Below are 26,533 nucleotides of genomic sequence, written 5' to 3'. Positions count from 1 at the left end.
TTTTGGATGACCTAGAAACACTGGTAGGGATCAGTGGTTAGTTGTCATTATAAAGCCTCTGAGGCCTGCTTTATTTGTGTGTGTAAAACTGGCCGACTGTGAACTTATTGGTGCATTTAATGCTTTCAGACTCAAATGTATGTTTGGGGATTACCTTAGTACTGTAGTTTGGAGACAAAATTGTTCCCGAAAGTAAGCTCAATCTGCCAAAACCTCTGTTATGTTCCCAATGAAAAAGATAAAGTAAATAATATATTTTTTCAAATTGTATTACAAATCTAGTCGAAATTGATGAAGATTACTGAGGGTTTGGAAGGGGGTTAAACTCTATAATACTAGTTATGAATAGCTTTGTATGAAAACAACACATTCTGGTTTACGGTATCTCCTCATTTAAATAGAAATGTGTGCATGTTTATTTGGAATCCTGGGAATCTTCGTCTGTCTTTATTTATAAAAAGCCCTATGGTTATTCTGAGGTGGTGAAATCTGTGAATCCGTTAAAACCAACTTGAATAGGAATGAGTTGGAAATGAGCTTTAAATCACTGTGGTAAACACGGTACATGTAGAATACAATAGAAAAGCTTCATTCCCGATGAAGAGGTCTTCGATCTTGAGCCGTGCTCTCATGATGGAATGAAGGACCTTTAATTTGCTTTGTAATTGTAGTTTTAAGTATGTGTGTGTGTGTATGTATGTGAGCTTCAGATCAATAAGTTGTTATGAGAATGTGAAGTTAAGCCTCTGGTTTAGCTCGGATCGATGATGAGCTGTCAGCGCATTTCAGAGAGACCAGCCACAACGCAAGAATATAATACAAGATGCATATTGCTGAACAAATAGTTGTTATTTTAGTGAAGCCTTAATACAAAATGATTCATGTTTACCTGAATGACTAGGTTTTATATTGTAGAGTATTTGTGTAGAAACTCATTGCTTCAGATTTAAATCACTTTTTAAATTATTTATTTTTGCAATCACCCTCGTCTTTTCACATATATACCGAACTGACATTTGTTACAGTATGTATTGAATAATGAATGAGGGAAAAAGTCGGCGGGTTTGAACACAGTATATGCATGAATTGCTTGTGTTGCTCATGTTGTTTCGTTAGCCTCATGAGTCATGACGTCAAAACCATGGCAAGATGTCATTTTCACACCACTTATTATATATTCTTTTTAGTTAAAATCCCAACCAGAAGGACGTACATTGACCCGGAAACATGTGAAGATTTGCTCCAAGCTATCCACGCCTTTGCCAAAGAACTGGACATCTCCAGCATTAACATAGAGAGGATAGTCCACACAGGTACCAGAATTCCTAAACCCCAAAAAACACTCAGACTCATTATCCTCTTTGTATTCTTGCAAATTCAGATTCTATTTCTCATTCGATTATTTTTTTTACTGCTCTGTGTTCAGATCCATGCAGACAAGACATCAAATTAATAGTTTTTTCAAAAAATTCACATTCTGTCACGCACTTCCATGTCTTTGATAAGAAAATCTTTAAATGTATAACTGTTGTGTTAATTATTCCTACAATTTTGTGTGAATTATTCCTTTCAACGATAAGCAATCTTATTATTGTATGTCTTATGTATGTAACTTGGCTCTGCAGGAGACTTTGGCGAGGTATGTTGGGGTTGCTTGAAACTGCCCAGCAAACGCGAGTTACCCGTGGCTATAAAGACGCTTCGGGCAGGCTGCTCGGAAAAACAGAGACGCTCGTTCCTCAGCGAAGCTGGAATTCTGGGACAGTTCGATCACGCCAACATTGTACGCCTGGAGGGAGTCATCACCAGAGGTCAGTAGAGATAAAGAAAGAAAAAAAGCTTGCATTCGTGCCAATTCAAACAGTGTAGAAAAAGGCAAAGAATGGAAAGCAAAGAAAAAAGAAAGAAGTAGAATGTATTGGACGTCCCTCTGTAGAAAATAAAAGCTGCGTGGTGATTGGACCATTGCTCACAGGATAGGGAAAGGCAAAGATCGAAAGGAATAAGGGATTTGATGACCCTCAACTTGAATAGATTCAGAAGGACAGAATGGATGGTACGTCCCTCTATTGAAAAAAGATAAGTAAGGAAGAGCGGGATGTCCCGCTGCAGTAATAGAAAAGAGAATGATATGCCATTGATCGGACAGTTTATTGGGAACTGAACCTCAGAATAAATGGGACGATCCTCAAAAGAGCGGGAACAGAAAGGAAAGAGTCGATACCTGTAGGACGGATGGCCGTTAGAGGTAGAAGATCAAAGAGAACGAGGAGGTTTAGATTTTATCACCTTCTTAAAGGACGGAGGGAGAAGAATCAGGATTCAATGAATCCAGGAACTTCCAGTCCACAGCATGACGGGAGGGAATTTAGCCGGAGGTACAGATGTGTGGAGTTAGGAGAACAGATCCATCTTTTGATTGATCGATGTGATCTTCCTGGAGATAAAAAGGCCAGATGGATTTGCCTACCGTGCTCTTGCCGTAGGGATGATGAAGGTGTTGTGGCGTGAGACAGAGACCAGATTTGCTGAATTAATGGAATAGCAGCACTTATATTAGTTTGGGACTTTGTGTATTAGTGCTGAAGTACAGCTGGAGTTTTTGTCTTTGCATTGATTGTAGATGCGACGGATGATAGAAATGCTTGACAGGACTGTAGTTGTGTTTGTTAGACTGCATAATGACAAAAGTCTCATTCGAAAAAGTTCAACTCCATTATCAGAGTATAAATTACTTTTTTGCTACACCTGCCAATAGTAGGTAAATTGCAAAAATGTACCCACTGAAAATATTGCTTACTGGCCGTGAAATTGAATTTTTTTATATTACAAAATATTTTTTTGTCTGTATTAAAGTGGAATAATTTAGCTATTTTTTTACTTGCATACTATTGACAAACAATGCCGGTCTTTTAGTCACACACATCCCCATCTTTCAAAAAATTCGCAATTCTAACGTTAAGGATGTGACACTTGCAGTTAAAGCTTGAAAGTCCAATTCTCAGAAAATACAGCCAGTACCAATATATTGGACATCTCTTTACATTTCTCTAAGCCTATGATATAGAGTCCAGACATCAGAGAAATATCAGTTCATGTGTTTTCTGTTTAAATGCTGGAATAAACTACATGACTTAAGAAATCCGAACAGGTTTTTTTAAAACTAGACATTGCACACTTTTTGAAAGTTTGCAGAGAAAAACGGGGTAGAATCTGCAGACTAGCGCATACTTTCTGCAACAAACAAAGAAAGCCTTTTAAAGAGACCTAGCATGTAACTTATAATATCGTTTGTTTTAGATGTACTGCAATGTGTATACACGATCTAAGGTTCAAAAACGCTGTATTTTTACATAAAGTGCACAGATTTTTTATAATGCTCATCACTCCTTTAAAGCGAGGTGCGCTATGATTGGCCAGTTAACCAGTGCGTAGTGATTGGTCGAATACTGCAAGCGTGTGACGGAAATGTAACGCCTCTTTACATATTTGGAGCGATTTTACTGACAGGAATTGCCTATACTTTTGCGCTGTTTTTGTCAAATCATACCTCGAGCGGACGTAGATTTACACGAGGCGTTTCAGGCAGATCTGGGTGATCATTTGCTTTTACATATAATGCATCTTTTGTTCCGACACATACATTTTTGTAATTTTACGTGTCTGATATATGCATGGGCAACTTATAACACAGCAAAGACACAGAAAACACGTAATTGCTCCATATGACCCCTTTAATTGAATTGCTTATGTAAGTCACAAGCAGTTTTTCGGTCCGTTTTATATCTTAATTGAATTGCTCATGTAAGTTACAACAGGCATATTACAGAATAGCAAGAGAAAATCTGCTTTGGGTTGATAATATGACCCCATTGAATGTCCCCGTGCCTCATTTAAAAGTATGCGGTGATTCGTCAACAAAGCAAAATTGGTTCTTGTTCTAATTGTGTTGTTTTAAAATGGAGGACAGGAGCTGATGTGCTCACTGGCATTTTAGAGAGAAGAATTCATTGTTGTTTTTTTCTGATTGAATTAGGCCGTGCATGTGTGCGTTGCGCTCAGCGAGCACAGTAGCAGATGTGCAGGCTGGAGTAATTGGTGGCCAAATCACAGCAAGCCCCCTTTAATGACTTTAATCTTTCTCCTCGACTTCACCTCCTCCACCTGCAAATCTTAATTTTTTTTTCTGCCGTTTATCTCCCGAAAGTCTCACACCCACTGCGGTCCTCTTCATCCCACACCTCCATCAACCTGTCAGACCCTCCGCAGCTTTAAAGGACCCGAGTTGAGAGCCCGGTAGGAGGTCCTCTGATTGGGGTTGGTCAGGCGTGTCTGTTCCTCCCCGCAGGAGGTGTGATGGAACTGGAGATGCTAGATTGACCAGATTGATTGGGTTGTTCGTTGAATGCTCCAGATTGTTGGTGTCAGTTCATCCTTCTCCCTCTCTTTTCTATAATACCTGGGGATATGCTGCTTACCCGCCTCTCTAATGGAGCGTCCGTCCCGTGTCTCACTTTGAGCATGTTTCTATCACTCACTGTCGGAAACAGGAAGTGCATATAGTGTACATAACAGGCGTTCTTGGAATACTTGTTTCTGTTTGTTTCATTGCGGCATGTGTGTGTTGGTTTTTTTTTCAGGCAACACGATGATGATCGTTGTGGAGAGTATGACCAACGGTGCACTTGACTCTTTTCTGCGGGTAAGAAAAGTATGGATTTACAGGACATTTTGAAGGTTTCTTAGCCCTGCCCACTATCCAACATCTTTTATCCTTGTTTGTAGCAACATGAAGGTCAGTTGACCGTTCTTCAGCTGGTGGATCTGTTGAGCGGTGTGGCGTCTGGGATGAAGTATCTTACAGAAATGGGCTTCATCCATCGCCGGCTGGCCGCTCACAAGGTCTTGGTGAACAGCAACCTTGTCTGTAAAGTTTCGGGCTTCAGACCTCTCCAGGATGACAAGATAGAGGCCGTCTACAGCACGCTAGTGAGTATTTTACCATAATGCAGCACTTTAAAATGATTCTGAATGAGTGTGAGGAGCCAATGGTAGTCAGCACATTTCTTTGAAAAGTCAGAGCGCAGCTCTTATCTAGTCTCCATCAAACTTTTATGTTTTTCATGACGGCTCAGCTGAATGTGCGGTGTGTTTAAAGCACTCCTTCATGCTTCTGTTATGATAAGATGACTGTGGGAGTTGGGATACTAGACGGCACAATGCATCCGTCACTCACACACAAATTGTACTCATACCGTTGTATAACTTCATTTTCAGGAAAGGAAAAGAGTAAGTACACTTTTTAATGTCAAGGATTTTAGATAGTGTTATTTAAGCCCCATGATTTTGGCAACTGTAAAACAGATCTGTTTTAGTCATGATATCTGATCATGATATTTTAATGTAATGTTACTGTCACAAAATATATACAGACGTGCTCAAATTTGTTGGTACACCTACACAAAAAAACAAAGAATGCACAATTTTCTCTGAAGTATACGTAATATATTGTGACTATATTCACAATCTGGCTATATATACTGTAGAACCATAATTCAAGTTTCTGGATGAACAGTTTTGTAGTTCATTATATGATATGAAAAGGTCTCTTTAACTCTTTCAGCACAGGGGGAAGAGTTCTGTGCTGTGGACGGCCCCGGAGGCCATTCAGTACCATCGATACAGCTCGGCCTCGGATGTATGGAGCTTCGGGATCGTCATGTGGGAAGTCATGTCCTTCGGAGAGAGGCCGTACTGGGACATGGGCAACCAAGACGTATGTCTATACCTTAAACGGACAGTTCACAACAAAAAGGAAAATGATGTCTACATGTACTCAAGTTGTTCCAAATCTAAACAATACAAAACAATTCTAAGCCGCCATTGACTACCACAGTAGGAAAAATTACTTTATAAAATTCTGTTGTGTTAAACACAAAAGAAGATATTTTGATAGTGTAGCAAAACAAACAGTTCTGGGGCACTTTTGAATACAATTGTATTTTTTTTCTACAATGGTAGTCAATGATGGCCAACTACCGTTTGGTTACAAGACAACTTGAGGGTGAACGTTTTTATTTTTAGGTGAACTAATATCCCTTTTCCTGTCCAGTTTACAGTTCCACTTAGCCTTGAGTTTTGCTTCACAACTGTTTACTCACTTTCTCCTTTAAACGGTCCCATTTTTCTTCTCTTTCAAATCTTCTTTTTGTGCGATTATTCTTTCTAGCTTCCTCTCTCTGTTGGTTAGATGGGATTTTGCTGTGTGAAGTGAGAAGTCTTGCATTCATATATAAATTTAAAAGCGGCTAAAGCAAGGGGTGTTTTAAAGAACCTTAGATAGAAAGTGTGTTTAGACTTCAAGTCCACTTTAGCCCTGTGACCAATCAGACTCAGAAGTCACACGGCGTGCGGTCTTCCTTTCACTCCTGCTGCAAAGATCCTGTAGCCCCCCTCTCTCAGAAATAAACAGAGAGGAAGGACGTCATGACAGAATTCATGTAGTTTCATAAAAATGCTTCTAAAAAGAGCATGATCACAATTATTTAATGCTCATTTGATAATAGGCAAAATATTATATTATATATATTATAAGTATCGGTTTATTGCATATACTGTATTTTGGTATTTGCTGAGAAAAACACTAGATAATTCCTCGTTTGTTCTTTTCTTTACCTTCAAATGTACATCTTCACCTTTACTTGTACATCACAGGTAATTAAAGCGATAGAGGACGGGTTCCGGTTACCCGCACCCGTGAACTGCCCGCCATCTTTGCACCAGCTCATGTTGGACTGCTGGCAGAAGGAGAGGACAGAAAGACCCACATTCACACAGATCCACAGCGCTCTCAGCAAGACCATCAGGAGCCCGGATAACATTGGGTCATCCACACTGGGACGCAGGTACCGAGACTGATACATTTCCCATCTTGCCATTGTGCTCGTGATGTTCCACCTCTTTTGTAATGTCTCAATCTAATCACAAGGGGTGATAGGAAACACAAAGACTGGTGTTACTGCCAGGTGTGTACAGCAATGTGTGTGTTTATTTGTGATTGGATCCCCAATCCTTGGACGTCCTCAAATACCGTGTCACTTTCAATATAGTACTACATGGTATAATGGCATTTCCCATGGTTCATATTTTTACGCAAAACGTTATGTCTCTGTCTGTTCCTCCAGGACTCTGGGTTCCTCCGTATCACTCGCAGACCGAACTCTCCCCTCCTTCCCTTCCTTTAGTTCCATTGGAGAATGGTTAGAAGCTGTAGACATGGGCCGCTACAAAGACAACTTCACAGCTGCTGGATACTGCTATCTGGAGTCAGTGGCCCGCATGACCGTTCAGTGAGTGATGGGATTGTGGGATTGATACTCTCTGGGTTTCTCGGTTTAGGTCTAACCAGCTCTGTTGTTTTTCAGGGACGTGTTGAGTCTGGGCATCACCTCTCTGGAGCACCAGAAACAGATCCTGACTGCCATACAGACTCTTAGGGCACAGGTTATTCAGATGCACGGTCGGGGAGTACAGGTCTGACAAACGCACACAAGCTTGAGCTGGACGTTACCGGGTTTAAAGAGGAAAGACACGTGGACGTCTGTTCGCGTAATTACCCAGAAGGCCGTTCAGCGGTCGGGAGGTGATAACTTAGTCACTGCAAAGGCAGTTTTCTTCCTAATCTTTCCTTTTTAGGTTTCTTGATCTTCTCTTTGGGCGAACATGGTTTTCTTCCTCAAACCAACGATGAAACAATATCAAAGAGGATTTTCTTTAAAATAACCAATGTGCTGATTTCACCTGCTTCATCCGCTGCCCCTCAAGCTTTGTCCTTTTTAGTTGGACTCGGAGGCTCTTAAATTTCTTTTAAGGACTCGTGCTGTGCAGCCACTGATCATGTTGTGGACTCGACCAAAAGCATGCCACCAAATCCCGGACCTTCAGCTCCTCCGACAAGGAGAAGATCTGTCTGTATCTTCAGAAAACAAGTGAACCGATAAAATCTTAATACAATGTAAATCCCATCTTTGCATTTGATTCTTACATCTGTTTTTCTCGTCTACATTTTTCTTCCACTTGCTTTCTCCACATAAACTCTTGTGTTTTCGAGTTTAATTTAGTGTCATCTAAAATCTATATTCTGTGTTGTGTTTATCGTTCTCGTTCTGTCTTAACTATAGACAATGTTTGCACTGCGGTATCCATGACTTGCTTTATCTTGTACCATATTTATTCGAGAATTTATTTATGTGTTTACAGAAGCTTACTGGAATTCTTTGGAAATTTGAATGCAGAAATATTACTCGGGAAACAGAGCACTATATCTGGTCACATTTGCTGTGATTTCATCAAAATGCTTCTCGTTCTTGTTTGCGTCATTTTGTTTTTGCCTGCACTTTTAAGGGTCGTCTGTGAACGGGTGGCCATGATGTCGCCCGCACACACTGGCTTACAGACATTTATTATGCGCTGCAGTGACGGCTGTTGGATACACTCCGAGGTGTGTATTACTTGATGTTGCCGTTGTGTACGACGGCCGTGGTTCTTCTTTGAAAAGAAAGTTCTGAATGTGCTAGTGTTATTGGATTTGGACTTTCGCATTTTTGTGTAATGTGTGCGTTGGGAAATGGAGTCAGTGGGAGACTGAGATTTTGTGTGCTGAAACTTTCACATTTTGTCATATAAACGGATCGGTTCAGCAACAAAGACCACGGTGCACAAAAGGATTGTGTTACAAATAGAAAAGTACAAAACAAACCGTAATTCATTTAGGTTTGTTCTTTTTTCAGGACCTGAGCAAATATAAAGAATGTTATGAGTGATCGCATCACATTTTTTACTATGAGTGTTTGATAAACACAGATATAAAGAGCGCTTACGTCAGCACCACATATTCATAACTATCTGAGACATATCATTTTGAGACAACATGACGTAACCCAAATGAATAATCACTACGAAATCTAAACAACAAACTGTTCTGCACTGTTGAACAACCCTTTACAAAGTAAGACTGGAGTCCCCCTTTGCATTGTGTGTATCATTCTGATCTCTGTTTGATACTGTAAATATGTATTTGAAAATGCAATCTATTTTTATAATTTGTTTGAATAATAATGTGATCCTTTCACTGTGTTTAAACGACTATTGTTTGAATTAGGCAGGTAGCGACGAAAAACGTGTTTTTGTTCCTTTCGGTTGGAATTTTTCATAATTTTTACCTGGTAGAAAAACAGATGGCTGTTGCAATACTGAAACATGTTATTAAAAAAATACAATACAGGTACAGTCGGCTTTATTGTGTTTGCTTGCGGTCTCCTGCTTTCAAGCGTACCTGCCTGAATTCATATACACAGTCTATTTTAATCATGTGTAATCAATGTCGAGGCAATCAAGTGTTTCCTGTCAGTTCAACCTCCTGAAAAACAGCAGGAAGCAAAAACACACTTCCCTGCTCTGGATTTTAACCAACAGGATTTTTATAAGGATTATTTTCATATGAGAGAGAGAGAGAGAATTGGGAGCACATATGACTACTTGAAATCTGAAGCAGACTGTCATCTCTGTCAAAGATTTTGTCTGAGCTATGATCTTCATTAACCTCCCAGTGGATTGTGGTGCGATTTGTCTGTGATGATTTTAGATGTTGAGACAAGGTTGAATAAGGTAACACATTTAGAAAGCAAACAATATATAAAAATAAACAACAATCAGTTACCATATTAAAATCAAATAGATGTACAGTGAAATGTGATCAGAAACAATCCATCGAAAAATGTTGCTGTTTGGTGCTCTCCTGCTAAAAAAACAACACATGGAAATAATAACTGAGACAAGCTGAAAGTGTGGAAAAGGACGGAATGAATGCTCTGACAAAAATAAAGCGGTTAATACTTCAACTTCCAGCAGTGAGAAAGCACTATGCAGCTGTTTGCGTGCGTGCATAAGAGACAGCTTGCACGTTTTTTTGTGGTCAGATTAAAAGACTGTTCAGCAGGAGGCGACGGATGCACCTCTAAGCTGGTGTGAAGGGGAAAGTTTCCTTACACAAAAGTTTGATCCTGGCTGTTAGAGCGCCAGACCTCAAATCGGATTTGGGAAATTAATCCGGATCGGGAGTAAGTGTGAACAAACAAAGTGAAGCGGGGCTTCTGGGAATGCGCCATCTCTCAAGGTGCAAACTGTGTAGATGCAGTTCGTTCACTGAGAATGGAGACGTCTAAGCTGTGTGTATAGTTAAGGGACAAAGCGGTAGTATTAGGGTCATGTGACTGAGGGGATGAACTGTCTACTTCTCGCTGGGTTGTAGTGCCTTTTAAGGGACAGAGACGCTATCATCTGGTCATTATTTTGCATTCATCATGATTGTGTGCCTATATGTATATATCACATGAACAAGAATGAAAATGAATACCCGTATCTTACTCATTAATATCTCTTGTTTTCACACAATAGAATGGTGGTTTCGAGAGATACATAACTTCTGGGTGGACTGTCCCTTTAAAACAAAGTTTGACTGTCAACTTCAGTCAGATCTCAACTCTTGAACTCTTTCCATACGCATTCATCTGAAACTCTTGGAGTCATCCCGTCTGGGGTCCACTGTTCAAGCTGTTCTGCTCTGTTCAGAGGCTGTCACACATCATCAGATTAATTCTCAGGTTTTGGGCAAACCCAGATTAAACTTCCTCTGACCACAGATGAACACAGGGGCTGTGTCACCTATTTTAACTCGGTTCTTCACTATTTTCCTCCTCTTATTTGGTGCCTCGAATTCCCCAAAGCCACTTACCCTTAAATTTAGGTCACACTTTACACCACGGTATTAAAGTTACAGTGTAATTACAGTAAATGCTGAGCATGAGCAACATGCATGTATGCAATTATAAGAAACCGCTTATAATTAAGCATTATAACTATTGTAATTATGTTAGAGTAACATGGATATTGCATTGTGGAAGACTTGCTTTTTTAAATCCCATGTAATGTTCTCTAGCCCCTTGTAATTTAACAGCCCAGCAATGTAATCGTCTTTATTTCAAGCCCCCCTGCTGTCATCAGAATTCAGTTTGTTCCAGAGGTTTAAATCGGAGGTGATCTCAAATCAGAATTCATTTCTTCATCATGATGAGCTAATGACAGACCGCAGCTCGCAGTTATTACGGCAACAGTCTGTAAGTTTCTGCAGCAGTCATGACAATGACCCGCACTTCGTTGAATTTAATAGCATCAGACAGTGATCGAGCCATCTGCGGAAATTTAACTTGACTGTATAATTTATTATTATTGCTTTTTGTTGCTGTTTCTGCAAGTTACATTACTGAAACCGGTCCTGGGGTGAATTTTAGTGGATGTATCAAATCTGTTTGCTACATCTGACAACTAAAAGTTCTCAGTTTATGGTTTTTGTGGGGTTTTGCGTCAACTGTAAAGTTAAAAGGTTAAATATTTTGAACAAGCTCCCTCTCCCCTGGGTGCGCAATATAGGATCTTAACAGTCTTTATCAAATCACTCTGGAATACAATGTAAATTTTTCTCCCTGATGGATCTGTATTGTAAGTTTTTATTCAGACAAGTTGGTGAAGCTGTTTCAGTCCTTTACTGCCCCTTGGTGGTTATTTTAAGCAATACAGTGCAAATGCCAATCTATATAATTTACAGCTGTAATTTAAGAATAAATTGATTGAAATGATTTATCATTAGGTTGACCCTTATTATAAGGCACAATGTGCTAAAAACTCAGTTAAAAACAGGAACACACATGATCACAAATGATTACAGACCAGATCAAAAGGAGACATTATTAATTCCACTCTCATGGTTTCCAGCTCAGGCCCATGGTCTGGGCTACAAAAGAGAAGATGTGCGTGTCCTCCAGGATGGCTTTTGCTGTGGGTTTACCTGCACCGTGTCCACTGCGAGTGTCCACTCTGACCAACAGGGGCTGAGTCTGGCCGGGGCTGCGAGCCACTCCATACTGCAGGGTGGCTACATACTTCAAAGTGTGCAAGGGGACCACACGGTCATCGTGATCGGCGGTCAGGAGCAGCATGGCGGGGTACAGAGGCCCATCCCGAGGGGCTTGAGGAAGGTTATGGAGGGGAGAGTACCTGTGGAGGGATTGAGTAGATGTAATACTCCCAACCCACTGTGGCTGTATCTGAAACCTTTTCAAGCAGTTTCCAGAGGTCTAAATGTATCAATGTGCAAATCCATTATTTATGTTACTGTTCTAAAGCATTGGGTAAAAAATGTTAACTAGAACATGGTGCAAACTGTGTAGATGCAGTTCGTTCACTGAGAATGGAGACGTCTAAGCTGTGTGTATAGTTAAGTGACAAAGCGGTAGTATTAGGGTCATGTGACTGAGGGGATGAACGGTCTACTTCTCGCTGGGTTGTAGTGCCTAAAATGTTAACTAGAACATGGTTTTATTGACTACCATAGTAGGAGAAATGGCTTTATAAATGTAGTTGCTCTATTTTGAAGAATGTAGGAAAGCAAACCATTCCGGGTCAGTTTTGCTTACCATTACCATTTTCCTACTATGGTGTGGTATGGTATTCAATGATGGCCAAAGAACCTTTTGGCTATAAGCATTCTTCCAAATATCGTCAATTACTATTAAATATTACTTTAAGAAATCTTATTTTTGTGTGAACTGCCCCTTTAAGACATTTAGTCTGGGATAAGGCTTATGCCTTATCTGTGAAACCTGGCCTGTAAGATATTTTTTGGAAAAGTGGTTAAAGTCCTACTTTATGAGCCACTTAAACTGTTGAGGGTCATCCGAACAGCCGTAGTCGGTCGTCCACGCGTGACCGATTGTGAACTTGTGAAACTTGAGCATGTCCATGACTCCGACCTCAGCCACTGCACAGCCGAAGAGCTCAGGCCGCTGGTTCACGCATGCCGCTGAGGAAACACACATACTACATTTACACACACTGACACGTGTACTCCAACACAACATACTTGACATGACTCACATTCCTAAAGTATATACACAGGAATCACCCGCACACTATAACTTTACACAGTGAATATTTAAAAGTGCTCAGTACTGTGTTCAGCTCACAAAAACATAAGCCACGACCCAAAAATTACCCACAATCCTACATTGACCCAATCCTTCCATCTCTTCATGAATAAAATGGAGATTAAAACCACGTTGGCGACGATATTCGGTGTGTGTCGCCCATCAAACGACTACGTCTCATAAACGTGCTGTTTAATAAGTGTGAGAAGCGTGCGAGGTGCTTAAGTCTCTCTCTTAATAGCAGAGCGCGTTTTTTCTTCTCACACGTGTACATACACGAGACTGATGTGAGAAACTCCAAGCGCGAGTGTCAATGTCATGTTTACTCAACAGATGAGCTAGCTGTGAGTAGGCCTAATGATGTAGAGTGCACACATCATTAAAGAAGCACAGCTGCGTGACCGTAAATTTCATTAAAGCATGATTCTTATGCAATGTGAATAACTATGAAGACTTGTTAAGGATCTTGGACTGGGAGGATCTTGTTTATTTGCCTTCCAAGAAACGTACCCACAAGCAGGCCGCCGTTGGACGCTCCGTTGATAGCGATCCGGTTGGCGGTGCTGTATCCCTCGCGGATCAGGTACTCCGCGGCACACTGGAAGTCATCAAAGCAGTTCTGTTTGTTTCCAAGGTTGCCAGCTGAAATTAAATGCAATACATTTAAATAAGTTCAACCCACTTTAAATACATAGACCGTTGAGGGCAACGCACATGATAGTTGGCAAATAAAGCCGTTTCAGGTAAAACCTGTTTCTTTTTAGAATTGTTCATACCATCTTTACAGATTACAGAACTCGATAGAGCTTGTGAATCGCCGTGTTCAGTGCATTGCTTTGGTTTTCTTGATTGATTGGTTAATATAACTGCGCTAGGTCGATCTTGCTCTGTCAAAAACTGCAATAGCATTACGCAGCGTCGTTCAGAGAAAGGCCCTGGTTTTTTCACTTTCAATTCAATGTGCAACATGCAATGTAAGGAACTTAAGCATCTGGTAAATGCATATATGTGACCCTGGACAACAAAACCAGTCTTATGGGTAAATTTTTCGAAATTGAGATTTTTACATCAACTGAAAGCTGAATAGTTAAGCTTTTTATTGATATATGGGTTGTTAAGATGGGACAATATCTGGTGGAGATACAAGAGTGTAAAACTCTGGAAGTAAAGGGTGCAAAAAATCTAAATATTGAGAAAATCGCCTTTGAAGTTGTTAATCCGAGGCACTGTAGCAGGCCATCCACTCACAAAAATAAAGTGTTTATATATTTTGGGTTGAAAATGTACAAAATATCTTTATGGAACATGATCTTTACTTAATATCCTAATGATTTTTGGCATAAAAGAAAAATCTATAATTTTGACCCACACAATGTATTTTTGGCTTTTACTAAAAATGTTCCCGTGCTACTTAAGACTGGTTTTGTGATCCAGGGTCACATATATAAATATCATATAAAACAATTAATGGTACATATAAAAACAGCAGAGTGTGCTGCTCTACAAAGGCAAAGTGCAGTAACTACACATTTGGTCAAAATTAACATAATGTTTGAAATGGGCTTTGTAACATCTGTTCTGTCTTTAGACCAGTCTCCGCTTCAATTCTGTGCCGTTTCATAGAAACAAGAGTGTCAACATTGCAGTAACTTGCTGCAATGACTGACTGGTGTGAAAACTTTTTAGGCATTTTTCTCAGTTTCAGTGTTTGTGTAGTTACTGCACTTTGCCTTTGTGTATGATCCTCCCAAGATGGCGGCGCCACCGCAACAAAGGGCTTCACATTCTCTGTTAAGCGGGAAACATTGGTTGTTGCTAGAAAGGATACAGCTACGCCGGAATGGTGCAAAATCTCGCCATATAATTACAATTATAAAATGTAGTCACTGTAAAATGACTAAATGTACAATAAATTACATTAGCTAACGCCTACACCTACCCAAACCCTAAAGCTAACCGTACAATAATGAAAAAAAAAATTCCAGCGTAACCAAAAATATGAAGTGTTGAAGTGCGCATGCCCAGTGGAGGTAGCTGTATACCTTCTAGTCAAAACCTGAAACATTTGCCATCTGGGTTGAATTTGAAGATTTTAGGGGAAGCCCGCTTTAATTTGTGACCCCTCTGCTAATAGGTTTTCCATTGTCTGTTGCCAGGGTAGCCAGATCGTAACAAAACTTGCCCAACTACCTCAGCCCAAATACCACAACTTAAAAATGTACAGTTCCTGATACCTAAAATGCGTCATTAAAATTGTAATACATACCTGTTATGGATTACACACAATATCTTATTAAATTATTAAATATTAGAATCATTGCATGGTAGTGATCTTAATGTATGTGTGTTTCTGCATAAATTCTTCTTAATATTACATTTAAAAATAACCACTGATGAACAAAGTCCCTCCACCTTTATTCCATGGAAGAAAAAGAACCCACGCAAAAGTTTAAAAGTAGCCCAATTCAGTGGTGAAATCCTGCTTTTTATTTCGCTTCATCCACTAGGAGACGCTGTCCTATCTGTTTGAAATACTGCACTTAAATATTCCTGCAGTGTGACAAATGAGTTTTCCGTGGTGGTCGAATACAGATCTGCTGTTCAAACACATTACCCAGCGAGCGATGTCTATGAGACAAATTACTCGATTAGATTTTCTGGGTCTTGCAGATGCTTTTATCAAATGCATACATTAAATCAGTTTGTATGTTCCCAGGGGTTCAAGACACATGACATAAGTGTTGCTAATGCAATGCTTTCCCACTTAAACTACAGGAGTCCTCGTTAAATAAACACATCTGACCCTGAGTGAAGTGAGAGTCTGATGTACCTTTATGCCAAGTTTGGCCATATTCTCCTCCTCCTCTGATGTTTGCTACAGCCAGGATACCACCCAAGTGTCTTATGAAAAGCAGGTAGGCTGTACTACACATGCAGAGAAAGAACCTGTTAATCTTCATATTTCTCTCTCGCATAGAATTTTCCTAAAAACTGTATTTCCTTCTGTCTTATTGAGTTGGACAACAGCTTGCTTTGTACTGACTTGTAGTATGGTTGAATGGAGTTTTCGAATCCTCCATAACCGTAGAGAAAGACTGGATGAGTGCCATCTTTTTGAATGCCACGTGCATGTACGAGGAACATTGGTATATTTGTACCGTCCTTACTGGGGTAAAACACCTGCAAGATCATGCAAAATCAAAGGTTTTAAAGATGTGCATAATGTATTTCTTTGTGAGCTAACTAGTTTTATAAAAGAATGGGATTTTATAGTCTGACCTGCGTCGTCTGGTAGTCTGTAGGCTGGACGCCTTTCACTTCCACTTGACGGAAGACTGTGGGCTCAGGGTTGGGCTGACTCAGGTCACAGTGGTAGATGATTCCTTGGATATTGAAAAGGAAAATGAAAACACTCTCTTGATCGAAAAATGTGCATAGTTTTATTGCCGAAGGTGGTCAATTGGCCACTGTATGTTATTATTTTTTCGGAAAATAATCCTCACATATTTTTCCATGTGCTTTTTTGTTTTCTTTTATTAAGCGTTACTGCGAGTCATAATGTAGGACCATCCGCCCGCATGATGATGTGAAAATGCTGACTGGGTGAACAGAGTTTGCTTTTGTAGTATGTAGTTCAGGTTTCGGCTTTTTAAGCTCTTATATGGCAAACTCGATGAATCATTTACATAAATAAACATCATATCCTCGTGGCTGCTGTCATTTTGGAATGATTAAGTGACGACTGATAGAAGCAACTCAATTCAACTGATAGTAGCACACAATTCTCTAGAATCCCCTGTGGCTTTCTAGAGAATTGTGTGCTTCCATCGGTTGCAAATTTCCGTTTGTCTTCGCTGGAATTAAGATGCCTGGCCAAACCTGGAGGTTTACATACTTGTGGCCATGCATCGTAATTTGGCGAAAAACGCACTGCGTGGTCTGTTGATGCGATTACCTGGTGTGGTAAATGATGTGAACTTGTAGAAAAAATCGGGGTGCTTCTTTTTGCAGCTCAGACCGGCCACCGTACCCACGTCTAACGGCAAATCTCGGATCAGCCTCCCAGAGTGCAGCTCATAGAGCTGTAAGATGTCCTTCACGTCGTGCACGTAATTCACCAGCAGGAAGCGCTGGTTCACACATTCCACAAACCCTGAAGATAAGACAGATTCACTCAGGCAGCCAGAGCTTCTTTGTTGAATTTTTTTATATAAACTTGTGATATTTTGGGTGAAGAGGAACTGTGTGCGTGTGGGCTTATTTGTGACCAAATGCATGCATATGACAACTAGTCACCACTCATAAGACACGCAAAAACCAATACGATTTGAATTTATAAACATGCCACCATGTTTACTACGTTGATCTGTGTGTTTCCATGAATGCATGATGTTGTTCATTCAATTGTTTTCTTTTACAAATTTGTAGTTTTGCTTCAGAAGGTATTTATTAACCCGCTGGAGTCATTTGGATTGCTTTGATGCATGTCACCATGTTGACCCCCATATACAAAGTTAACATGACAGCGTTTTATATAAATGTCTTAGTTTGTGTTCAATTGAAGAAAGAATGTCTTATAGATCTGGAAAGGTTGAGTCAATAATGAGATGAGGATTTAAGTTTTTATCATATTGTTAAATAGTTCAATTAAAAATATTGTACAGAAAAAGACAACATTCCACAGAAGTTTGTCCTATACAAGTCATAGACTAAAGGTTGTATAAAGCAGCATAGCTCATCAAACTTAAACATCCATACATTAAAGAGATGGATCATTTACCCACCCTCATATCATTCCAAACCTATATGACTCGAATTGGTAACCAAACAACATTAGCCCTGTTGACTATCTTCTTTTGTTTTTCACAGAAGAAAGAGTCATACAGGTTTTGAATGACATGAGGGTGAATAAACGGTGAGAGAATACTCTGCGTTTGTTTTATGTTATCTTACCTAGGACATCTTTCTCGTGCTGGGGGATGAGAGATCTCCAGTGTGTCTGTTCCGGTTTCTGCAGATCTATGTTAATGAGGCGGTACCGCGGAGCATCCAGGTTGGTGAGGAAAGTGAAGACAGTGTCCTCATTTGTGATGTAGGAGTATTTAGCTTCAAACGTATCAACCAGCTTCACCCATGGAAGCAAACCTGGAAAAACAACAGTGCAATGTATGTGTGTTATAGACCACACTCCGTGTCGTTTCAAACAGTTCTCATTGGCCTGTTTGGTAAAACACATGCTGGAATGTTTTTTTGTTCAATCCATGTATCCAAAACAATGACACATGCAGACAGACCTGTGATGCCATTGGGCAGCTGCTGCAGGTCGCAGTACCACAGACGGTTCACTGGCTCGCATCCCTCAGTGATTGACAACACTGCAAACCTGCCATCATCGGTAATCTGAAGGGAAAAAGAGAAGAGAAATAGAAGAATGATATGTGAGAAAAAGAGAACAATGTAAAAATAGTGATTGATTCTTTATTTAAAGCCTGGATACTTTTATAATATTTCATCAAGTAGGCACAAGTTGGATCATGTTTTCCTTCTTAACTGTGTTTTTGTTTAAATATGGTCTTCTTACTATAAGGCTGCTGTGCCATTTGGGGTTTTCGGGAAATTCTGCCACCAGGATGTCTTCTGATTGGCTGGTGCCAATCACATGGTAGTAAAGTTTCTGGTTTAGGTTTGTCGTGGTCTCAGTACCTAAAATAGACATGACACAACCTAATTAGTGCACTACAGTACCAACATTTTATTGGGATTTATGACAAACAAGAATTCCAAGGAGTTTGTAGTTTAGTCACATACCATCTGCCTTGCCTTCTTGGCGAGGGTAGCAGTTGTAAAAGATGCCTTTGGCATCATGGGTCCAGGCCAGGCAGCTGAACTTCACCCTCTCCAGAACATCAGGCAGACGGGTGAGATCATCAACTTTCATCAAATGTACAGTTACCCAATCAGAACCAGCACTGCTCAGACCATAGGCGAAATACTCGCATTCCTCTGACAGCCGACCCACTGCAAACCAACACAGAGCAGAGATACAAATGAATGTAATGTGCTACGGTCACATGCTTTGTCAGCTGAATACTGGCCATCCTTTTATATAATAGTATAAATTCAGTCTTACTCCTGCATTGTAATTCCTACTTGAAATTAAATACTATTATTGATCCAAGATGGCGACGCAGATGGCTGCTTCGGTTCGGTCTTTTTTTAATTTCCTTTCCTCTTGAGCCACTCTTTCTTTTAATCTTTTAGACTGTAAATCTTATTATCTTTGTATTGTCATTGTGTTGAATGTCTGTACTATGTTTCCAAAACCAAAGAAAACGACTTGTGTGTGCAAGCATTCTGATCAATTTGTTCTAATAGAAGGAGGGTAGTGCTCCTTTTACTGCCTAGAAATATGCACCCTTTCAAAACGAGTAATTGATATTCTTGGAGAAATTTTCATTTAAATTGTGTATTTATAAATATTGTTGACCGGTTTGAAATAAACACAACTCAAATTATGACATCGTATGCTTTGAAATGTTGTTCAAAAGAAATTCACTTCATTCAGATTTAGTCTTTGTTTCTGCAGTCTTCATTTACGCTTTTTTTCTTAGACTGCAAAATACATGGAATATATCGACATAAACACTGCTAAACAAGACATATGCTAAATACATTCCTCTGACAGAGGAAAAGTAAGTAAGAAAAACACGCAGGAATGAAAGGTCAAAACAAAAATATAAAAATGAGGAAGCTGTGACAAAACAGGGTGGGGGAAGCTCTTTACCTTTATATACACTCTTAAAACTAAAGGTGCTTAAAAGGGTTGTTTTTGATCTAGACAAACCACATTTTTTCTTAACTAGAATAACTTTTCCTAAGAATATAATTTTTCACAGGACCAAACTGCCCTGCAAAGACCCCCTTTAAAATCTTTATTTTCAAGAGTGTGCACAGTGAAAATCCTGAATGTTACACAAAGCTGTATGACACATATCCATATTTGCATTAATAACTACAAAGGTTAAAGAAAATATAATTTCCTTTTGAAGATCTAAAATGTAATTCATTCCATAGATACGCATTTCATAAATACAAAAATTCCAGCAAGTGTAAAGACTAGCAGAAGTCTTTAAAAATTAACATTAATCACAGATACTCCAGGAAATTATAGATAAGGGAAAGTGAGGCTTCCCATATATGCAAATAAACCAGTTTGTTATTTCCTACAGAGAAATCCTTTCATAGCTATAATGCTACTTTAAAATACAATTCATAGCTACAATGCTTCCATAAAAAACGATTCATAGCTACAATGCTACTATAAAAAACTATTCATAGCTACAATGCTACTATAAAAAACAATTCATAACTACAATGCTACTATAAAAGGTGCATGAACTGCATAAACAACCAAGGGAAATCCTGGTGACTTTTAAATCCTCCTCAGCATGGTTCAATTCTTTGAACAGACAAGTTCAGAAATAGACAATGCGGTTAAAGGAATAGTTAACCCAGAAATGAAAATTCTGTCATCAATAATTCACCCTCTTGTCATCTGCAGAACACAAAAGAAGATATTTTGAAGAATGTGGTAACCAAACAATGGAGGCACCCAATTCACTTTTATTGTATGGACAAAAAAACGAAGCAAGTCAAATGGGTACCGCCGTTGTTTGGTCACCAACATTCTTTAAAATCTCCTTTGTGTCCTGCCGATGAAGGAAAGTCATAAATGTGTGAATGATAACAGAATTTTCATCTTTGGGTAAACTATCCCTTTAAGTTTTAGAAAACCTCCAAAAATGTAATTAGGAAATGTAATAAGTTGTCTACAGTTCGGTTTGTACGAGCATCTGAGCCCAATATGAATAATGTGTGTGAGCATTTTATCAATGACCACAACTTACTCTTAAGAGCCACGGTTCCGTCCTCTGAAAGTGTGTTCGGGTCAAAGAAGACAGACGCGGGACCGTTTAAAGAATCCTGCATATAAAGCACATACTGGTTCTGCAAGCCCTCATTGTGGGAATAGAAATATCTGCAAGAAAAGAGCTTTCATGTAAATCACCATTTTGTCATCAATGTTAGTTTTTTGTTGTGTTGTAACGTGAGCTCATTTCTTTGCTTACATTATATTATTTAAAGTGTTAGTTTACATACAGTACATGGATTGAAAGTAATGCCTCTTTTTCTTTAAATTAAACACTGATTGTTATTTTATATACACTACGTTGGTGCATTCCTTTCTTCTTCTTTTCAGAGAATGGATTGTACATTGTACATTGTGGATTTTCATTGTGCAATGTTTTGTGCCCTTCTGCGGTGGTCTCGCGCTGTGTTTGTTATCGTGTGTGGTTTGATCACTACCTCGTTCCTCTCTTGTAGGGGCAGCTGTATTTGGGGTAGTTGTATAGCTCTGTGAGGCGATGGTGGAACTGTTCTTTGACTGCACACTGTTCCAGGAACGGCATGGTCAGATTGTTTTGTTCTTCGACAAATATCTGCAGGGCGGGTGAGGTACAGTGTTAAACTGGCAGATTGTTGTCATGCACACACAGAGAACTTGTTTACATGTACATCTTCTTGCATGTTTCAGAACTCCAATCATGTGGGCAATGGGCGGAGACCAGGAAACTAAACAGGGTGAGCCTAAAATGTAAATGGTGGCATAGATTGTTTGGTCGCATATGTGATAAGGGACAGAAACCAGTTGGTCTTCCAAAGCTTGAATCAAGTCAATGCAGCATTCAGATAATTTTTTTTAAACGTAGAAGAGTTGATGTATGACAATTCAACATATTGACTTCATTTGTGGTACTAAAGGATGCAAAATTTAGTTGAGGCTGAAGTGGTGCCTAAAAAAATGATTTTACATTTGAAATCAATAAAGCAATCCTGTTAAAGGGGACAGTTCACCCAAAAAGGAAAATTCATAATTTACTCACCCTCAGGTTGTTCCAAACATGAATACATTTCTTTGTTCTGTGAACGCAAAGAAATATATTTTCAAGAACGTCAGTAACCAAACAGATCTCATCCCGACTCTACTATGGCAGTATAAATAGGGGATGAAATATGTTAGGTTACTGACATTCTTCCAATTATCTTCCGTTGTGTTCAGCAGAACAAAGAAATGTATACAGGTTTGGAACAACCTGACGGTGAGTAAATGATGACAGAATTTTATTTTTGAACTGTCCCTTTAATGAGATTGCTGAGAGTTTGTATGTGGTGTATATTTTTGGTAGGATTTGTATGCTGTAAACAGACAAAATAAATTATTGCGTGCGTGTGTGCGTGCGTGTGTGTGTGTGTGTGTTTGTGTGCGTGCATCCACGGTAAGGTGATTGATAGAGCGTAGACATTTAAAATGGTGTCTGAAAAAGTGTTTGAAGAACAGTTTCTGTATAAGGTATTAAGTTTTATGTTTAGATTCAACAGTTTTTGATTTAGTTTCTTTCAAGAAAGCAGTACTGTCGTTTTTAAATACAGTATGCGACTGGTTATTGCCAAAGTGTTTTTTCATATTCGTGCTTTTGTGCAGTCTGTTGTATCTGGTTTCAGAGGTGCCTTGAAGCGCAAACGCTGCCTGTGAAGTCATTGCCTGATAGGACGGTGAAGCAACAAGTGAGCTGTGTGGGTTCTCGGACACAGCTGTAGTGACAAATGAACAACAAATACAGTAAAAACGGAAAAATCTGCATTGTGGAAACTTACCTTGTGCTTACGAGCAAAGCACATTAAACATTACACAATGACTTAATTCACATGTAAAGATGCCTGAAGGGGAGGTAGGGTGATGTAATCTTATTTATATTAGGAACATCAGAATTCAGCGGGAGGTCAGAGACGTGCCTGCAAGGCGGCGCACAAATCCCAACATGAACTTTTGGGAACCTAAGTTTAAATCTGGTTTGTGTCATGTCTTGATCTAGACACACCCCATTTCTTTCCCCATAGTTTCCTGTCTCATTACCAGCAAAATCCCATATTTGTTAAAGGGATAATTCACCATAAAAATGAATGAAAATTTGTTCATCATTTATTTACCCTCTCATCATTTGAAACCTGTATGATTTTCTTTCTTCTGCAAAACAGAAAAGAAGATACTCTGAAGAATGTTGTGAAATGGCACCCATTGACTTGCATTGGTTTTGTGTGCATACAATAGATTTGAATGGGTTCCGATGTTGTTTGGTTACCAACGTTCTTCCAAGTAGCTTCTTTCGTGTTCTGCAGAAGAAACTCACACCGGTTTAAAACGACAAGAGTGTGATTAAATGATGACGGAATTTTCATTTTGGTGGTCCTTAGAATGTAGTGGGTCACCTTGGTCTCTTCACTGTCGGGGTCCTCCAGCCAGTGGTACGGATCTGGGACCTTCACTCCATGATAATCGTCCACCTTGTGAAACAATAACATTAAGAGGAACAATCAGTAAACATAAAGAATTGCATAAAGTTGCATATTTCAGGCCTTCGGGCAACGTGTTGAAACGTCTGCAGGCGAATAACTTCTGACACTTAACCACAAAGCTTTAAAACGTACACATGTTATGACAAACAGTAAATGCTCGCTCATGTGATCATGTCAGTTTCCTATCACTGGTATTTCTTAGCGTTTTTGTTCATGTGTTTTTAAGAAAGAGGAAGACGTGGCCATCGAATGAATGAGACACCGTGTGAACAAAACCCAGAGTGAAAGAAGCACTAACCTTACTGTCATCTCTCCGCACTTCTGGGTATTTGAAAGCCATGTTGGTGCTGTGTTTTATTAGTTCTTGTGTAAATTCAGTTGTGTATTTGTGGCTTTTGTCCGTGGGCTTTACGCCTGAGTGAGTCAGCTTTGTAAAGTGAAACTAAAACCAAACACGTCTCACTCTCTCTTACCCTTTTCTCTTTCACTTACAGTCAGGCAGCTCTGCATACAGGAAGTCATTTCACACCGGATTGGTCAGGCCAAAGTGGGTGGGGCCAGAAACTGATACAACACTGTTTCTGTTTCCAGAAGTATGAGTGAGTGTTTTAGAAGGTTTTCCAGCTTTGTTTCTGTTTAGTATTGATTCTTAAAGGTACACCTGTTATGCATTTACCCTTAAAGAAATACAATTACATTTTTGTAATTTCTTGTTTAATGTAATATGACGAAGACTACAGTCAGTCAGCAGCCTAATATAAGCTGAGATGACATTACAAGAGGAATGCTACCCAGTTAATCGCTTTTGTCTTCAAATGTTACTCACAAAAGAATTGAATTATTCATATTTGAATAATGGACAGATGTATCAGTAATCATAAAATAACACTTAAATTTCACTTGAGGAGAAAATGCTGTCAGAGCTTTTATTGCTTAAACAAACAAGGATACTTTAAAGGGATAGTTCACCCAAAAATGAAAATTGTGACCTTTTTTTATGCACCCTCTTGTCATTTCAAACCTGTATGACTTTCTTGCTTCTGTAGAACAGGTATTTTGAAGAAAGTCGGTAACCGAACAGCACTGGCACCCAATCGCTATTGTATGTATGGACACAAAAACCAAAACTTTTTTGTTGTTCTGCGCAAGGAAGAAAGTCACGCAGGTTTGAAAAGACAAGACGGTGAGTAAATGATGACAGAATTTTTGGGTGAACTATCACTTTAAGTGTTTCATGCATCAACTTTGTCTCCAGTTTTGTGACTCTTGTAATAACAGACAATGAAAAGATGATCGTCGCCCTTTTACTTATGTTTTACAAAGAACTCACTTGTACTTTTGTACTTCATTATGCTACTATTTTAACCCGCACAAAAACATCACACCCAGCCTATTCTGTGCGTTTCTTCACAGCGCTTAGTCGAGGTGCATTTTTAGAAGCAATAAGTGCTCGGCTCAGTCAAAACAGAGGTCGTGAAAGACAGTCTCGCCAGAAAATAACGTGCGGATAGCGTGATGAAGAAAGGGAAAGATAGAAAGAGAGAATGTTTTGTCCAGCATTTTAATTACAGGGCAGGTGATGTTTGTGAGCAGGTGTGTGAAAGGTATCCTGCACTTTGTGTGTTTACATGCGGGCTTGAGTCACAGTTCACATGCCTGCGGTGCGATAGCTGTCACTGGTCTCCATTATGTTGCTACATATCCAGAGCTTTTGATGATAAATACTCCCTCAAATAATCACATAGTCCCGCCATGGTTCCGGTGTCTATCTAAGAGCTTGTGTTTGCACACTTCCCCTAATGCTAATTATATTCCTTTCTGGCCTTCCAGTAAACATTTTCTGGAAATTATTGTTTCTACATTTTTCGATGCAAATATAGGAGGATGTTTTGGCACGGCGAGTAAGATGATGCTAAGAAGGCAAGATGATCTAAATGTGTATTAGGATTCAAATTGAGCTGATTGCAGAGTTCTTGAAAAATAACCGGACAATTGCATTTCAAAATGCTTTTTAACTTCTAAAGTTTATAGGAATTTTTCACCTATTGGATTGTATATTTAAAATGTTATGAGAATAGTTTTAGTACACGGCAGCCCGGCGAAGTAAGTCTCTTAACTTGTCGGTTACCTTTTGAAAAAAAATCACATCTGCTGATGGCAAACAATCAAGGCAAGCTGTAACCAAACTGCAGGACGAAAAACAAAAGGGGTGCTGCAACGTCATGGACCAAGAAATGATCACCCCATTTACTAGGAAAAAATCATGATTCGGGGGGAATTCCATTCCGCCAACATGTGCACTGGCTGGAAGCTCTATTCTGAGACGAGTGGGTGCAACAGGGATTGGATCTGTCACCTCTGAATGGGAAAAATAAATTCAGCAGACAGGGAGTGAAATTTGAAACACGGAACGCGTATCACGCACATTCTTTGTTTTCCAAAACATCTCTGTGATGACACCAATACTGGAGAGTCCCAAACTGAGTAACCTATGGTAGATCAATGGTTTGCGTGCTAGCCTATGCTTGGACATAAAGGACTTGTCTGGATTTGATCAACAGTTGCACAATTCATTCATATTTCTCACACACAGACAACTTAGTAGTCTGCTGTATCCTTCCGTGACTGCTACCATATGTCGATTTTTGTAGATCGTAATTCTTGCCTGACCGATTTACTTGGAGGTCTGTTTGATGAAACCGTATGGACAAATCGAGGAAGAATTTGCGACAAAAGAAACAGATTTAAAGACATTTTCAGTGATTTTACGCATGTTTAACAATTAATTACTAATAACCATGATCATGAAAAGTTTCTTCCGCAAGGGAAAATAGGCCATTCGTGGTATTGTGGGATGTTTATGGTTATCACACAACATGAAACACTGATAAAAACTCTTTCATGTGCAGTCACGGGTCTACATACAGTACTCACCTATTTTGCAATGACTGTCAGGATTTATAGTTTGTTTTATAAGGTGTTTCGTTCAGGCTCTGTCTTTAAAATGGAGACGTCAAGTCTGTTCCAAGAGCTAGTGTGCTGCCTTGCTGTCTATTGCGTAGGCAGCTTTCTAAGGT

The 26,533-nt window shown here is 39.4% G+C and overlaps 2 protein-coding genes across 3 annotated transcripts in view; one reads left to right on the top strand and one right to left on the bottom strand.

Moving 5' to 3' along the window:
- Positions 1-9,287, top strand: part of epha10 (EPH receptor A10) — a 94,305-nt gene extending 85,018 nt beyond the window's left edge. Inside the window, exons 10-17 of the mRNA XM_079484327.1 lie at positions 1,188-1,313; positions 1,626-1,811; positions 4,641-4,702; positions 4,786-4,989; positions 5,624-5,776; positions 6,715-6,905; positions 7,185-7,349; positions 7,425-9,287. Of these exons, the coding sequence (XP_079340453.1) occupies positions 1,188-1,313; positions 1,626-1,811; positions 4,641-4,702; positions 4,786-4,989; positions 5,624-5,776; positions 6,715-6,905; positions 7,185-7,349; positions 7,425-7,539 (1,202 nt within the window). The 3' untranslated portion in view covers positions 7,540-9,287. The remainder of the gene's footprint in view (positions 1-1,187; positions 1,314-1,625; positions 1,812-4,640; positions 4,703-4,785; positions 4,990-5,623; positions 5,777-6,714; positions 6,906-7,184; positions 7,350-7,424) is intronic.
- On the bottom strand, positions 8,389-23,939 carry LOC306910099 (prolyl endopeptidase). Of its 2 annotated transcripts, XM_079484328.1 has the most exons (15): positions 23,755-23,939; positions 23,370-23,444; positions 21,408-21,541; positions 20,948-21,078; positions 18,849-19,058; positions 18,622-18,743; positions 18,335-18,440; positions 17,994-18,185; positions 16,996-17,193; positions 16,320-16,423; positions 16,084-16,220; positions 15,871-15,965; positions 13,551-13,682; positions 12,760-12,916; positions 8,389-12,111 (listed from the first exon to the last, which is right to left on the bottom strand). In XM_079484328.1, exons 1-15 carry the CDS (start codon positions 23,794-23,796, stop codon positions 11,817-11,819), a joined length of 2,130 nt encoding a protein of 709 aa, XP_079340454.1. In that variant the 5' UTR covers positions 23,797-23,939; the 3' UTR covers positions 8,389-11,816. The 2 variants fall into 2 exon arrangements, with proteins under 2 accessions (XP_079340454.1, XP_079340455.1); XM_079484329.1 differs by lacking the exon at positions 21,408-21,541 and having other exon boundaries at positions 23,755-23,923.
- Between the last annotated feature and the right edge of the window lie 2,594 nt (positions 23,940-26,533).

Source organism: Barbatula barbatula, assembly GCF_947034865.1.
Source record: "Barbatula barbatula genome assembly, chromosome: 21".
Lineage (NCBI taxonomy): Eukaryota > Metazoa > Chordata > Actinopteri > Cypriniformes > Nemacheilidae > Barbatula > Barbatula barbatula.
The sequence above is the reverse complement of the archived record's forward strand: the minus strand, read 5'-3'. Positions and strand labels throughout refer to the sequence as shown.

Bases quoted from the DNA above. Each gene is read 5' to 3' on its own strand.
- LOC306910099 (XM_079484328.1), bottom strand. From the start codon at position 23,796: ATGGCTTTCAAATACCCAGAAGTGCGGAGAGATGACAGTAAG. The intron at 21,542-23,369 runs GTGACCCACTAC...CCCGCCCTGCAG, and splicing joins CCGACAGTGAAGAGACCAAG to ATATTTGTCGAAGAACAAAA. The intron at 16,424-16,995 runs GTAATCGCATCA...TCAATATCCAAG, and splicing joins CACATCATTTACCACACCAG to GAATCATCTACCACTGTGAC.